The following is a 16,627-nucleotide window of genomic DNA, read 5'->3' as shown; positions in this document are numbered from 1 at the left end:
AGCGTCGTCCCCGCGCTCTCCCTGTCTCGCCCCGATCCCCTCCTGCCTTGAGCTTTGCCCTCCAACCTTTCCCCTTCTAGTCGCCCCTTTCACCCCCTCCTCCTCCAACCTCTAGTCCTCGCCCTCCCCCTCCCCTACATCTTGCAATCTCCACTCCTCGCCCACTCCGGGGGCCTCTCCGCCCCGCGGGGGCCCTTACCTTTTTGGGCCTCCTCCTGCGCAGGTTGGCCCCGTTGAACCTGTCCCCACTGTCGCTCCTGTGGGCCGAGTCCTCACTCATCCTGTTGGCCGCCCTTCCCTGTGCACAGCGCTGCCATGAAAGCCTCTCCCTGCTTGCACGGCCCCAGTGAGAGTGCTGCTTCTGAGCTTGCGGGAGGAGGAGGCTGAGGGAGGACCAGGGCAGGTTGCCATGGCAGCCGCTGCCGCCGCTGCTTCTCCTGCCTGCATTGTTCAGGCTGCGGCCGCCAGTCCCAGTGCAGATCTGGGGGCATTCGCGCCGAGGCGACCCTCCCCTGGGAAAGAGAGGACACGGTACACCCCACGCATCACCCCTGTCGTGCACAAAGCCCGCATACACCGCTGGAATGCTAGCTCGGCGAGTTTGTGTGTCTGCAGACATCCATGTCTATCCGGCATGACACGGTTTAAACACCGTGCTACTCGAATGGACTAATGCGTTTACTGCAGGAATCAGTGTGCACCTGGCAGGTCAACGCCTCAAATCCCAAATGTGTTGCGTTACTGTGTCTCATATAGCAAGCTTTATGCCACGTTCATGCCTACCTGACTTTTTTTGGACCTGCAAGAGATGGGTTGGGATGTTAGCTGGTGGTGTGAACTTGTGGGCACGCGTGTTTTTCATGTAGTGAAATATTGTTTGGTAGCCAGTATTGGCTCAGGGCTTGGCAACGCCATGCTGCACATTCAGCCGGGGCCCAATTTTACTTTGCAAATGGGAGCTGGCCCAACATGGATGGCATAAGAAATTAGCAGGCTTCAGTATGCAATCGCTTACCCGCCCTTGCCTGCATGGCAATGCAGTTGCAGAGAAGTGCACGGTGGCAAGTTGGCAGCCAATCATCACGAGGTCAGACTTATAATGTCCAGCAGGAGAACAGCAGCTGTGCAGTGGCCACAGGCTGAGATACAGCTCTAATCAATACAGCGAGTGCTGGAAGTGGAAACGATTTACTGTGGGGTCCCACCAACAACGGGGGGTGGGGTGAGGGTGGACGGAGGGGAGGGGCGGTTGTTGGGGGGAGTGGGTACAATAAACATTGGCCTTCCAGGAGAGTATACGGACACTTAGAAAATAACCCAGGAGAGGAGGAGCATTTCTTATAACATTGCAAGCGAAGTATAAAAGGTACCAACCTTTTAAACCTAAAAATATGTACTTAAATATTTTTCGCACAGTACAATCCTAACAAGTCATTTGAGAGGCACCCTGGCCATAACTTCAAGTGGTCTTTTGGGTAAGTTTCTCGACCTTCGTCCTAACCATGTGGGATCGAATACTGAATTCTGCAATGTTTAAAGCAAGTCAAAAACACTTAAAGGGTCAAAATGGATTTCCTGGATCTGATATTCAGGGAGACCTTTTTTGCTGGATCCTAGGTCCTGGAAAACCCTGTCAAAGACCAGCACGGAATACAGCTAAGCCAGAAAGTAAACACACCTGAAAGTTAGTGATGCCATGCAAGTGCTGTAATGGCCTGACAGAACAGTCCATTTGTCCCTGTGAACTGCATCCCAAAGCTACAAAATATCAACTTTTACAAACAGAGTAACACTGGGGATGGCTTGTGTCCAATTGGAAAACGGATGAAATAAAAATAGGACAAGATAGGAAAACCACAATGTAATCATAGAAGCAGCCATCTTGGAATGGATCGCTCTCAATTTCTGCTAGTCTGCTGCTGGTGTTGTACCTAATCCTGCTTCCCTATGGTAGATTTTAAGACCTAGTCTTCGTTATGTCATCAAAAACACAATGCACCTGAAGCACCAGGGGGTGAAGTGCTCTTAGCAGGATAAAAAAGCCCAGTCACGTGTACTGCCTCAGGTCTCATTATAGAAGTCAAAAAAGGAGTACGTGGACAACTGGCGAGGTTGAGACGCAGCTGTTCACTTCATCTATAGTGCCTGCCCCTCACCTCTATCATATTGGAAGAACAAGAAGACACTGTGGTACACCAGGTATCATCCCAATAACGCAGCAAAGATATGAGAGACGTGATCAGGGTCGGACTGGGACAAGAAATAGGCCCGGTCACCCAAAAAAAAGTGTCCCACCCCTCGCCTCAAAAAAGTGTCCCACCCCTCGCCTCACGACCCTTGACCTCTGATGACATCACCGGAAGTTATGTCATTCGACCCCACCCCAAAGCGACATCCCGGGAAGTGATGAAACACGACCTTTCACCCCTTGACAAAACAGGAAGTGGCATCAAATGGCATTGTTCCTAAGGCCACTACGAAAAATATGGTTATGATTTCACTGTCATATACATTCACCATATGTATCATTAATATCTATGTGTATAGAACCATATTGTCAAATTACTGTGAATCCAAGCAGACTTCCAAGGCCAAATAATAATATGTTATTGTATAGCACTTATGCTTAAGCTCTTTTTTTTTAGAACAAATATGTATACAATATCACCCAACCTGTGTTGGTACTCACTTATCGACCTAAGGAGGAAAGGCTTTTTGGAAAAAAAAATAATTTGAAAAATAAATTTGGATTTTTGATTTATTTTTTTCAATTTCTTTTCTCCAAACCGGCCCAGGCGTGCCCAGAAACCAGCCCCCACTCCCCAGGGACGATTACGGCCCGGCCACGGCCTGAAAGGCAGAGGGGCCAATCCGACCCTGGACGTTATGCGCTCAGACAACCATATCGAATGTACCCTCGACCTGATGTGGTAGAAGGGTGCATGCATACACCAATGAACATAGAAGAGTTATACATGAAATCTGACACGAGTAAAGTGATGTCATGAAGAGATGCTATAAGGACACCTGAAACAATATGCAAAGACTTAAAGAAAGAAGATGTCATTTAAGTAACAAAGTAACGTTTATGCAAATACGAAGAAATAATGTACACTGAGAAGACCAATGAGAAGAGACGCAGTAGATCTACCATGCAGAAATGCATGGTAGAGGAGACATATAGAAGCTTGCTGCAGTAGAAAATATAACATGGGTATAGCAGCCATGATGGAAATATGGACGTCAGTGTTGTATAATAGTAAGCGAGATGCCTGAATGAGAGAGACCAGAGCTGCAGAGCTGACAGGCACTGGAAAACAGCTTTGTGCAAAGAACAAAGAGTATTTGGTTGGCTCTGGATGAAGGATGCCATGGCAAGTTGCAATTGCAAGGAACAAAAGGAGTCAAAGGCGATAAGCCACATAAGCACAGTTTTCTCTTAGATTAAGCAAAGGAGTGAACATTTTCGATTGCCAAGTATTGAACAATCAAAGATGCAGAAAGCATACGCTAGAAGGAGCAACCAAGTCTCCAGAGGCCAAGAGGAGTAACAGCACCCAGGATAATTTAATTAAATACCACTAAATAAAAGATCAAGATGGACACAATCGTGGTCTCCTCACACGTGGTGCAATCATGGAAAACAAGGCCTATTCATTAAGCTCCAGACGAAGATAGCAGTGTACCATCACTCCCTTCAAGGTCCAGAGGAAGCAAACAGTCAGCAAGGTCAACTACAAAAAATAGGTCTTGCTTTAGGGCTTAACTGATGAGAGATGGTAAGCTAATTGGCCAAGAGGGCACTGTTCTGACGTTGTTCCCTGCACCTGGGTTTCGTTTTGCTTACGTGCTGCTAATGAGCCGAATGTCCGAGGTTGGTAGAGAATGCCAACCAATCATGAGGGCCTATGTAGCAATGGAGTATACATTGTTGCAGAAGAAAATCTGCTGCTGTTATTCTGCTATTAATCTGTATTATACATAGTCAGAGGTAGTTCAAGGCGTGCCTACCAGAAAAGTGCCAGCCAATTGTGTTACTAACACCTAAACAAAGTATAAGTATATATGCTCCCTTAACCAATCCCTCCACCCAATAGGTTTTTTACTGTTTGCCATGTAGGATGAGTTTATAGCTGATGTACATTGGGGTATAAAGCATTTGTGTAATTGAAATGTATTTGAGAGAGCGTGAGCTGCAATCTATTTGTTCGCCAGGTTTTCCTACTTTATTGAGCCGATAATAAAGTAGTATTTTACCATATTCTTTGATTCTGTCTGGTTATTTGGGTCTCAGATCGTTTATTGGTAATGCCATCTGGCACTTGGAACGCTCCAGGTGCTACTGCACACGCTGTGCATAGAAGGCCGCATACGGGATATGTCAGAAGAAATATACAATTGCTGAAGAACACTGCATTCCTTACACGCTCAAGTCTTCTCTTCTTGTTGCTGACATTTGGCGAGCGACCGACTTGTGTTAAGTCATCAGGTTAATTGGGCTGTATCTCTCAGCTGCCTTTTTACGCCATTGGCCCTGGCATCCATCTTAGATGCCTCAGGATCTCTGGTATCAGTCGAGACAAGAAAGATAGGTCAACTACCCCTTCTTTTAGTCCCTAAGTAGCAACAGGTCCGAACAAAGACAATCTGGAATATTCACAAACTGTTGCGACCACCACTCTTTTATAGAAAAAATATCATCTTCATTTATTTTACTGCATCTTATGCAACTTTAAAAAACGTACAAATAAACCTATACATATACACCTTGTAACATATATTACTCAACCTGTGCACTCACACTTACACTCTACTGGTGTCTGTGCACCATTATATTGGCAACAGGTGCCACAGGTGAAAGAAGGAAAAAAATCCAACCACAAATATAAAAAGAGAGATAAAAAGAAAAGAAAAAGGGTATACAGTCTGAAATGCTGTTTATCTTGGATGTTACTTTGCTCATTCACGGTGGACTTCGCCTTTGCGACGAAAACATACACCTTTGTCCACAAGCAGCCGAAAGAAACCGCGATTATGATTCGGAGATGGTAAAGGATACCGACCAGTAAGGTGAACAATTAAAAGAGTGGTGGTCGCAACAATTTGTGAATATTCCAGATTGTCTTTGTTCGGACCTGTTGCTACTTAGGGACTAAAAGAAGGGGTAGTTGACCTATCTTTCTTGACGGGGCTGATATGTACACGTGGCCCTATGTAACGAAGGAAGAAAGAAAGACAGCGGGTGAATGATGCTGAAATTGGCACAGATTTGGGTGTTGCCGCTGCATTTGCACAATAAACCACAATAAACCTTGCTGCTTCATTTTTGTGTTTCTTTTACATTGCAAAAGTAGTTCTCTCAGAGGTGGCAATCTTAACTTGAACCTTCACGAACAAAAATGTAAATGAATAGAACCTCTTTGCAAATTGTATACCAAAAAGATTTAACACAGATACAGATGCTTTGTATTTTTATGAACATTTGTCCACTGTCTGCCTATGGGATTAATAATGCTGCAGGTTCTCTTATCAAAATACCGGCCTTGGTTTTAAAGTGTTAAACTGTAAACCTAAATGTATTGTAAGTGGTCTTGCGAGATCACTTACAATAAATTGTAATACATAGCACACTCCTACCACTTTTGGTGGCTTCACTGTCAATACCTCTGTTGAAAAAAAACGTTTTGTGGGGGGGGGTCATTAGTGGGACAGAAGGAGAGGCAGATATAAAATCTGTGGTGTTGATGGGTGATCCCGTGTGCCAATTTGCTTTCTATGGGTATAGCAGAGACACTTGGGTGTAAATTATCCATATCGAAGATCCCAGGACTACTCTACTCTCTTATTTATTTGTGTGTATGCATGATCTGATATACACATGTCATTTGTGAACAGTCCCCCTTCAGACTCTGTATAACAGTGATATATATTTTGTGTTGGGTCTTTTCTTACTTTTAGTCATGGCTTGGGCAATCTTTACTTCTAAGATGGCTGCCATTTTGAGGCACTAGTTGTCCCTTACATGTATTCTCTAGTCTTTCAACTATCTCTGTGTTTGAGTCCAGGGATGGACTGCCCTATATGGAACTCTGGAGATTTCCTGGTGGGCCTCTGCACCCTGGGCCTCTTTTCTGTGGTATTTCCAAATGTTCTCATAGGAAAAGCATTGGGCTTGCTGAAAATGTGTCATATGGGGCCACTTTGAGCTTTATTTCCAGGGCCTCTTTTGGTCCTCAGTCCAGCCCTGTTTGAGTCAACATGGTGTCTCCTTCCAATTAAACAAAAACCTATTGCTTGAGACATTTCCAATGCTCACAAAGGGTGCTATGCCTTATACACGTTCATCCATGCACAGCAGCACTTTTAATGACACTATACACTTCTACTCTTTATTTTGAAAACTGCTACATTTTCATTTGCTGAACTGTATGTATATTACCTGGCATTTGTCAACACTTTATTAAAAAATAAAGGAGTTTGCACTTTATTAACTGACATCCTGGATTGATTTCTTGACTCAGAGTGCTGATGCTTTAACCAGAGTCGTGGTCGAAATTCACATGTAGAAATATCAGCAAAATTAACTGCAGTGGCGCAGAAGTTCTTTTGCCAATCTTACATAAATAACCCAGACCTACAGCAAGCTTGAGGAAAGCTCAGGTAGCACCATTAGCTGAACTGGGAGAATAGCTGATGAGTAAAGCGCATGTCTCAAACGGTACATCATTGTTACATCGCCGGTATATTTTTCAATTCGTTTTTTACTGAAACTTTTTCAATGAAAAACTCATCGAAAAAATATAAGGGGGTGGGTAAAGGTATATCAGGGGTAACGGGTGGGGAATACGAAGTAAATAATAAGGGAAGGGGTGGGCTGGGGGGACCCCCCAAATTGGGTTGGGTTCACCCCCCCAAATATTTGAAAAATAACATTGATGAGTTTTTTTCGAAAAGGCATTTTGGCAAAATCTCATCAGAAAAATGACTGGCGATGTAACAACATAGAACCATCTCAAACATGGGGTAATCCTGATCATTGCGCGTGCGAGTCCCATCAGGGCTGATTCTGACCTCCCTCCATTTTCCGAGGTCGATAAATCGAGCACCATTAAATTGGGCAATAATAGCACCTATAACAACAGCGCTCAGTCGTCAGAGGGATCAGTCTTGAAGGGCTGCATTAAATATGAGGTCTGTGAATCATTCTAGGACATTTAGAATAATGTATGCAACGAGACTAGCTCTGCTTTAGTACTAGAACACAGAGAACCACATGTATGTCCAGTGGACCCTATCCCTCCCCTTTTTACCGGCCATAGACATTGAACCCCGCCCCTAGATCTGTATTAAAGGCTCTGTTTTAGTGCACTATGTTACAACCCCCTCTCACTCACACTCATGTAGGCACTGCAGCCAGGAATGCAATCTATAATCTACGTCTGGTAAGGTGGATCCTAGCACCGGCAGATGTTCACTTCACTGCAGCAGCTGATTGGACTACTTCAAAAGTCCTTCCTCCGGATTCCCAAGAAAACCCTGAACCACAAGGCCAGACTCTACTGTGGATTCCAACCAAGCCAGTTAGTGACTCCAGCAGGAATATGGATACCACCGGCAGGAATCTGCCAGTGACACTGGGCAGCCAATCGTCACCTATGCTGAAGAAGCTTACGTTCAGTGATCAGTATCTTTTAACGATATGTAGTATGTGTCTTGTATTGTGTGCACCAATGCAAGCAGTAGAATGTAGTCCTATAGCTTGGAACCTCACAGTACATCAAGGTTCCAAGGTTGACAGTTAGTTACTCAGGATGGGAGATCTGACTAGAGAGGATGTATATTACCTCGCTCCCGCCACCCTTTCCTAACTTGCCCTGAAACTTAATAAAGAAACTTTCCTTTTGTACTTACCTGCCTCCAGCGTCATCTCTGCGTACCTGAGTATGCAAATATAGATGTATTCCACCCGAGGAAAAGAAAGAATAAAGTAAAATTAGTTCTAGACAACACCCGACTGTTACTTCACGGGTAACGCTTATGCATCTTCAATCATCCAAACCAATTGTTTAGAAATGTCTAAGGATAATTGAACGTATTGGAGAGGGAACATATACTGTGTACTAGGTTATGATGAATTGTCATATACCCAAATTCTACTAATTAATGAGCAAATACACTGTGCTATGACATATGCTATTTTAATTCACATTATATTGAAAGAAAAATAAAGAATTTTTAACTTAACAATATCATATTTCAAAAAAGGAAAAAACATTTTTCATAAAAAAAGGAGAAAAACACAAACACTGCAATGAACAAAATTAATCTTGATACATTACGGCAGAATCATGAATCAACATCAAAAACAAAAATACCCAACAATGAAAGTGGATTCAAATTGGAAAAGCTGGATTCAATTCCCAATTCTGCACCCAAACGCGGGTGTCATGAAACAATCCCTGTGTCACCCTATATATATTATTGTGCTCGGTGAAAAACAGGAAATTATGAAAACAGAATAGTGTTCTTAGAGTCAAATGGGGCCTTTGGGTTAAAGAATTCTTTGCCTACGTGGGGCTCGGTATCCAACCAAACTCTTGAAGTTTCAGCGGTCTTAAAAACACATTTAATCCACCTTCATCAGGGCATCTGTTCGGAGACCCTGCCGATACTGAAATCCCAAGTACTGAGTCGTGTCCGGTATGGAGCACAGAGCAATCCTTTGACTTAAGCGCGGTGTAGTCTATATTTCTTAACTCCAATGGGTGTCGAGGTGCACATACCAATTGTGCTGTTCCTATTGGTTCCCCCTTGGTGTGGGATTAAACTACCTCCGCGTTCCTCGAAGCTTCATTTTAAGAATAAATGCAGTATATGCTGATGTATTGAAAAAGTGGTTTGTTCCCGACGTCCCAAAGTTCCCAGATCGCTCAGTTGCAACTCTGTTCACTGGTATGTGGGGTGAGTTCTTGAAATCAGTTGTAATGAAACTGGTGGCATCCCCCTTTTTCTCTGTCCCTAAATCCCCTAAATGGAGAAAATGCCGGGCCGTAAATCCTGGTTGCTGCGCGTGTGATTCTCTGCGTAGCTGTACAACACTACACTATATTAAAGTGCGGGTTTTGTATCATTTCAAATGAACCGGCTGAACGAAAGATACTTCAGGGCCCTTAAGTGTCCAACGTGGTGAGTTTGCATCTGGAAAATCTGGGTCCAACTGAGGGATGTTTGCCTCCCCTACTTTTAGGCAAGCATTAGGTGGGGCAGACAATAAATGTGAGGCACATCAAAGATAAGGGGGATGCCCCAGAAAGTGCCACTTATGAAGCAAAGGATTGCCTGTAGTCTCTAAGAAAGATTGCTTCATAGGCTTGGCAAGGTTGCATGGCACTGCTCGAAGACAGAGTGCAGGTGCTCGAGTTGGCACCTGACAGCGCATTCACCTGGCTGTCTTCAGTGAATCTCAACCGAAGAGACTGGTCCTCATTTTCAGGCCATTTTAAGAGATTTTGGGGCCTAGGACACAAAAATATTTTGCGCCCCCCTTTTTTTTCTTTCTTTATATATTTATTGTAACGCGCATCACGCCTAGCGTCCTCAGTGCGCACATGAAACAGGAAAAAAACAAAGACCACAGAAGGAAGCCAGCAGGAAGAAAATAAGTCAAGAACCAGTAAATCCACACGCACGAGTCAAAAGCTGGCTTAGTCATTAGAATTGTCCTTAAAACCAAAGTAATTAGACATCCAGAATCTCCAGAATTCCCTCTCGGAGCATCCACCACCTAAAGCTGGCTCTGCTCTCCTGGCAGCGATGATCAAAATAAACATGGATGCTCCCTTCAAGGCCCGTTGCCACCACCGTCCTTCCTGGAATCAGACTAATATCTAAGTGGCATTTCAAGGGAAACGTTAGCAGGTCGCACCCGGGCTACTTGTGTTCTTGCACAGCTATAGGCAATTTTTAAAACAATTTCGGTATCCAGGAAGTTAATCAGGCTGTACTTCATATGCAGAGCAGAGATCAGTAGAGAAAAGAAAAAAAAAGGTACAATAGTCCAACATAGACACAGAGCTCAGATTAAAGGTTTCACAGAATGTGCACGTGCTCGAGCAGAGCTATGAGTCAGTTTAGAAGCAATGAGAAGTGTAAGCACACCAAAGCACAGCAAGTGAATGCGGATTCGAAGGTACCAGGAAATGTAGACTGGGAGTAGAAGAGAGCCATGATTATCAGTGCTGCTGCCATTAATGACCAAAGAAACAAATAACTCTGTTGTGCCATAAATATGTCAATATTCACTATTATTATTTATGAAGCTGCAAAATGTGTGAGGCTTTTTTGAAAAGAGTATCCTGAAAACTAAATCGTTCTAAAGGGCTGCCAATTTTCAAATAGTTAAGGACTGGATTTTGATAGGTTGAGCTCCATGAGATTAGACACGTTGCTCAGGATCACACACTTTGTATTAAAAGCTGAATCTGAGATTTGAGCATAGTCTTCAAATTCTGCACTTGACCACTTTGTTTGCCAGATCTTGTCTTACAGCAAGTTTGCAATTATTTGTGAATGTTTGAATCTCATGTGTTAGAATAATGTCCTGTTTTGTGTCGAGCCAATTTAGAAACTATGTAAATTACACAATATCCAACATGATAATATTTAAGGAAAAAAACTCACAGTATCACGTTATGCAAAAGGAGAATGATTGCAGCTTCATTTTTTCCGCCATCAAGGAAGCAGAATATTATTTGATGTGAGCCTAAATAAATGTCATCAGGGTTTTAGTACTGTATGTTCATGCTTGAAATTCACCCCAAAAAAACAGATGTGCTGATTGTTTGCATTATGCAGACAACATTTGAAATTGTACAAAAACCTCTGTTGTTGTGTCATATAAGCAGGCCTGAGAAAAAAAAAACCTTGCTAGAAACCTGCGAGATTGGGATGGCTCACACAAATGGCCTACATGAAACGGAATAGCAGGCAATGGGTTAAATCCTGCCACCAGTGTTTGAGAAGGCACGTCTTTCCACAGAGTACAGCACAGTATTATACAGTGAAATAAGGTGATTTGTCCAGGATCATTGTTATCGCCCGGTGCTCTTCTTTGGTGGTGGCTGCTGAGTTCATCCAGCACTCGGTTAGAGGAGCCAAGCTCTAGACCTGCCCCATACTGATGCTGTGTTATTTATACTACTAGTGCAATCTGTTTCAGCTACATTGGGCCTCAGTATGAGGTTACTGGTCTGGATACAACGGCAGCGGTAAGCTTGCTGGTACCGTTGTATCCGGACCGGCAAACTCTGAGTTATGCTCGCGGTGCCTTTCATTCCGCCAGGCCTGGCTTGGCGGAATGAAAGGCACCCGCGAGCATAGCAAGCCTGTAGCACAGGCATGGTAATGAACCGTGCCGGTGCTACAGGCGTCCCCATTCCCATTGAGCCCAAAGCGGCTCAAATGGGAATGGGGATCTACCGGCACCAGCACCTACGAAAGGGCATTTACTGGGTCCAGCGGGGCCGGAATACCCCGGTATTTGCCCATTCGTGGGTGCCGGATTTTCTTGCCGGTTTGGAGTTAGCCAGTGCTATCTCCAACCTCGTAATGAGGCCCATCGTCAGTACAGTAGAACAGACTAAATCGGCTTTGCCAGAATTTGGGATTGTAATCTTTAACTTTGAACACAGATCTCTGCAACGAGTGCTCAACACTTTTTGTGTGAAACTCTCTCCACCTGCGAGTCCCCCAGCATGTTTTGCTGGACCACTGGATGTTTGGCTCTTTCCCCTGTTTGAGTGGGAACCCATTTCCCCACTCACTCCATCTTTTACTCTGATCTTGAGAACACTTTGTACTTCTTTTTGGTATTTCTGTTTGGGGTTTTGCTTTCCTCTAACTTTTCAGGCATCTACATTTTTCTAAAGCAGCACACAGCACTTTCCGTGCAGTGTTGCTGGGGGCTCCTAGAGCTTCCACTTTATTGTTTCTCCATTTCCCCTTGATTAACTGACAGTTACCAAGGCAGGGGGATACTTTTTATCCTACCTGTATTTTGTATTGCGAGATCAGCACACCCCACCTTATGTGGAGTGATGAGGGGATCCAATGCATCCCTTTTCTTGACTCTCCAGTAACCTTTTGATTACTGTGACAGGCTCTCTGTCCATGCTGGTGGCAGTGTGCCTTTTTGCATGACAGCTGCGGTAGTGGACACAAGGATCACCATTTACACAAATGGTGGCTGTACTTTTTTAAGCCTTGAACTAGATGACTTGTCCTTTCTGATGTCTTCTTCTGCCTCTCTGGGTGTGAGTGGATTCTCTGGTCCCTTCGTCTTCTCCGGGTTTCCTAAGGAAAGCCTGCAAAGGGGCTCCGAGTGACTGCCAGGAAAGGAGGTTGGGGAGGTGACCAAAACTCCCCTGTCCTTTATCCTGCAGTGTGGCTGACTGAAACCATTTCAGACTGGAAGGCTGGCTGTCTCCATTGGACAACCACCCCAGGTTTGAATGGTGCATGGGCCATGATTTGTGGACTCAGTCAGTATTCTGGATACATTCAGAGGTCCTGGACCTGCAACTGAGAATCAACTACTGGAACCAAAGTTTCTGTCTGAAGAAGAGGAATGAAGAAGGGCACCACCAGCAACTTCCAGCAACCACCAGAGCCGGCTGAGTTACTGCTGCTGTCCCGACCTTAACTTCTAAGCGGCAGGGAATATCCAAAAATGATTGGACTGATGGGGCTAACCAGTCCCAAGATTAATTAGAATGTGTGCCATCACTGGAGCTGCAACCTCCACGGCCTGTAGTTCACCAATACCTGGGGACCTGTGATGCATCCCTGTGCATCGTCGCCTGAAGTGCAGTGTCAACTGGAACTTTGTGGGCATCCTCTTAAGCCTGCAGTGACTCGAGCCAGCTCACCAAAGTCCCCTCACCAGGGACGATGGCGGAGAAATGGAGAAGAATCTACCGCTGTGACAACCGTCCTTCACCCAAGCCTGAAAAAGGCACCCACAAGCCAGACCTGTGAAGATCCTTTGCTGGACATCTGTCTGCATGAGAGCTGTCAACAGATCCACCAAAGTCTCTTTCTTCTGTCGCCACGCCCGAGAAACCTGTGACCGGGTCTCCTGTCGCCTCACTGCTGGGACCGTCATGCAGCAACTGTTTCATCAATTGATGGTACTGTCCTGCTCCTGGTAAAACTGCCCTGGAGTCTATTTGTTTGATACTGTGATTCTTGGGGCTGCAAATAGCCTGTACCTCGCACCCCTCCATTGAGTTACATTGGGGTGGACAGCCATTTGTACGCTAATCCTGCCTTAGGACATTGGTCCTTGGGGCAACCATCCAAGGAAACATTTTGGTTTCCTTGACTTGTGAAACCTAATTCGTACTTACCTGCAAAACCAAGAAGAGATCCTGTTGGGCTTTGCCTTTCTGGACCTTGTACTCTGTGTTCCTGCCTTTTCTGCCCAACCCCTGGTCACTGGCAGCCCAGTGTCCCCTCTGAACATAGTGAGACTCTCATAAGATAGGGTCGGACTCTTTAAAACAGGCTGGAACAAAGTTACGAAAAGGTTATTACAGTGGCAAAGTTTGCATATATGTGTCAGATGGTTTTTCTATGTGATTTGTTACTGAAAAAGCTATTCTAGTGTGACTTCAACTGTGGTCTACTATCCAAAGAATAGTGTTCTTCTATTGTTTTACTGTGTCATAATACTTACTTGACTTGAAAGTTACAACAGTGTGCCTTAGTGTATATATTAAATAACATTTGTTTATATAACTTCTAAGTGTAACAGTGTTTTCTTTGACTAAGTGTGTGCTGTGAGTTCTTTGTACCTCACTACAGCTCTTTCCCCTCTTGGCAGCCCGCCATTCTAGCAAACCATTCTGTGGTTCAGGCTAAAGTAGTGTGACCCTGTTCACCCAAGGTGGCCTTTCCTAAGTGCTGTCTCAGACAGGACTTTTGTAAAGTCCCCTAAAAACACTTTGCTCCTCCTGAACCAGCAGGGGACTCACCTTTATCGATATGATTTACAACTTTGGTTATTGCTCATGATCAATATATTCCCCACACAAAGGTGAAAACAGTACACGAGTTGTGCTATAGTGAATGCACAAACTGTTTGTAATACAATCAACAGAATGAATTGTAAGATTAAATAATAGGGTATGAACATACCTATCAAGAGCAGCCAGAGAGCACACTGAGTAACAGCTGTGCATGATACAATATCATGATGTGTGTTACTTATGTACTGAGAACGGACTTCTTTTGATCAGGCAGACACCTGCCTCCTGCCCCAAGGTGGGGGCCCAGGACGCATGCCCCTTTTGCCCTCCCATAAAGACGCCTCTGATCATTTTACCTTCATGGAAATTTCACACAACCAGTTACACATGTTTTTTGCTGCCAAATGAATAAAGGCTTTTTTTAAACGTAGCTGTCGGCAAGGGCTTCCCTTTTGTGCTATGCAGTGCCCATCTCTTTTCTAGCGAGTTACTCTCGCTGAACTGTTGACGCTAAATGTTTTTTACTGGATCCATTGGTGTCACGTTGGTTTTGGGTCATCGGCTCCACTCCCATGGGGACTTAAATATTTGATTCCAATCCCACCTGGGAACTCGTCATTGGTGTCCAACGTCATCTGTCAGTGTTAATTGATTGACGCAATGACTAGTCAGTCTCTCAAGTATTGGCTTGAACATGGATTTGCTTTCTGTTACTTACAATCATAATAACAAACCAAATTCAGGTTCCTCCATCCATAGACTGAAAGATGAGTTCTTGCGCCTCCTGTTGGTGGGGCCGCTGGGATAGTGAAACAAATATTAAGGGGCCTCAGCTAACTCTTGGCCCGGACCTAACCAAGCCCTGTGACATCCCTGTTTCCAAATAGCACAATGTGTTTGCTTTTTGCGCTGCGGGCTATGCTCACTGAGCAGACTGGCACGCGGGCTGGGGTAGTAACGAAGAAAAGGCCAATTCTATATGGCAATCTACAGACAGAGAGTCTCTCTGTGCCCTCTTACTGGAAGAGCTCACCCGAGTGCCATGGTACTGGAGTTTCCAAGAAAACCAAAAGGTGGAGGAAATGTCTGGGCAACCACTAATTAGCCTCTAGGAATTGCTCTGGCCAACATTCCATTCCACAGTTGTACACTCATCTGTGTCCTCACAGGAGGGGAGCTGTGGTGCAAATCTGTCTGGGCACTGCCCCGAAAGGTAGCCTTCCAGCAAGAACTGGAAAGCCAAGTTTAGTGAGGTCCACCCTCTTCCAACTCCAGAAATCCCACCTAAAACCTCACGAATCTCTACTACATTAAAGACCATATAACCTTAAATGTAACTTTGACTGCCACAGACTGTCATCTTTCAAAGATGTTCAATACTCACAGACATGTTTCAGCCTGAGTGAAGGGCGTCAATTTCATAGGTGTGACTTGCTTTGAGAGTAAAGAAACTAGAGGGTGCCTATTACAATACAACCTTAAATAAGTGAGTTGTATTTGGGTTCCACAGCTGAGCTCCTCGTCACTTAGAAAAACTAAGATTGATTCGAAGTGTTCTTCATGTCACACAATACCAACATGGCAGGAAAAGCATGTGCTGAAACACTGATGGGCACTTTGCACTTTTCCAAGAGTGATGACGTCCGAAGCTGGTGGATTTTCCGATATTACGTCTGCAAGAAGCCATCTTGCAGCATTTCTCGCCCAGTTCTGCGGGCCAACAACCACCGACACTCGCCCTGAGCAAGGACTGTTTGTGGAGCAGTGATTTGCCATTCAATTTGGGTTGATTGCTTTTGGTGGACGTGGCAAGATACTTTTAGAGTTTCGATCTGTGAAATGTGCGTACCATCACAAAACATCAGGGACGTCATTTCACCAAAATGCCAGGGTTAGCGGAAGTGACATCACACGACCCTTGACATCTGATGACATCACAGGACGTGATATCATTTGACCTCACCCCGAAGTGATATCACGGGAAGCGGTGGAACACGACCTTTCACCCTTTGACAAAACAGGAAGTGGCATCACATAACATTGTTTCTAAGTGCACTACAAAAAATATGGTTACGATATCCATATAATGTGATATACATTTCATACAAGAATGGATCGCCATGTGTTTCGTTAAGCATTAAGATCAGTGTGTGTGTATAGGCCCATATTACTAAATTACTGTGAATGCAAGCAGACGTCCATGGCCAAATGATAATGATGTGTTATTATATAGCACTTACACATAAGCGCTTTATATCGAACAAATATGCATACAATATCACCTAACCTGTTTTGGTACTCATTTATCGACCTCAGAAGGATTAAAGGCAGATTTGAGGTGTTTAAGAACAGACTTATCAGTGACTCACCCCTGAAGTGTGCCTGCAATAAACCTTTAATGAGTCTAGCAATTATTGTATAGAATTCCAGAAAGACAAACTATTTGGTATTCCTATTCGTTCTTATTTAGGGTCAATGCTGAAATTGTTAGACTTGTGGAACCCCTGCTCTTTTTTATTTATTCATTTTAAGAGGCCTGAACAAGAAAGCCAGCCACTCCAGAAGTATGGCTCTGGTCACAGCCCAAGACTGTGCATTGA

General features: G+C 44.3%; 1 protein-coding gene across 30 annotated transcripts in view; it reads right to left on the bottom strand.

The window, feature by feature from the left end:
- The window catches only part of ANK2 (ankyrin 2), a 1,645,279-nt gene that overhangs the window by 1,086,434 nt on the left and 542,218 nt on the right, over window positions 1-16,627 (bottom strand). For 16 of the 30 annotated variants that reach the window (XM_069630984.1, XM_069630995.1, XM_069630994.1 and 13 more), the window contains exon 1: window positions 200-358. The exons of 2 other annotated variants lie outside the window; for them this stretch is intronic. In XM_069630984.1, the coding sequence (XP_069487085.1) occupies window positions 200-280 (81 nt within the window). In that variant the 5' untranslated portion in view covers window positions 281-358. Of the gene's footprint in view, window positions 1-199; window positions 359-16,627 lie in introns of those variants that run through there. 12 more of the 30 variants (XM_069631007.1, XM_069631008.1, XM_069631009.1 and 9 more) reach the window with 2 other exon arrangements.

The sequence above is a fragment of the Ambystoma mexicanum genome, chromosome 6q (genome assembly GCF_040938575.1).
Source record: "Ambystoma mexicanum isolate Mex_15411 chromosome 6q, UKY_AmexF1_1, whole genome shotgun sequence".
Lineage (NCBI taxonomy): Eukaryota > Metazoa > Chordata > Amphibia > Caudata > Ambystomatidae > Ambystoma > Ambystoma mexicanum.
This window is presented reverse-complemented; position numbering and strand designations above follow the sequence as displayed.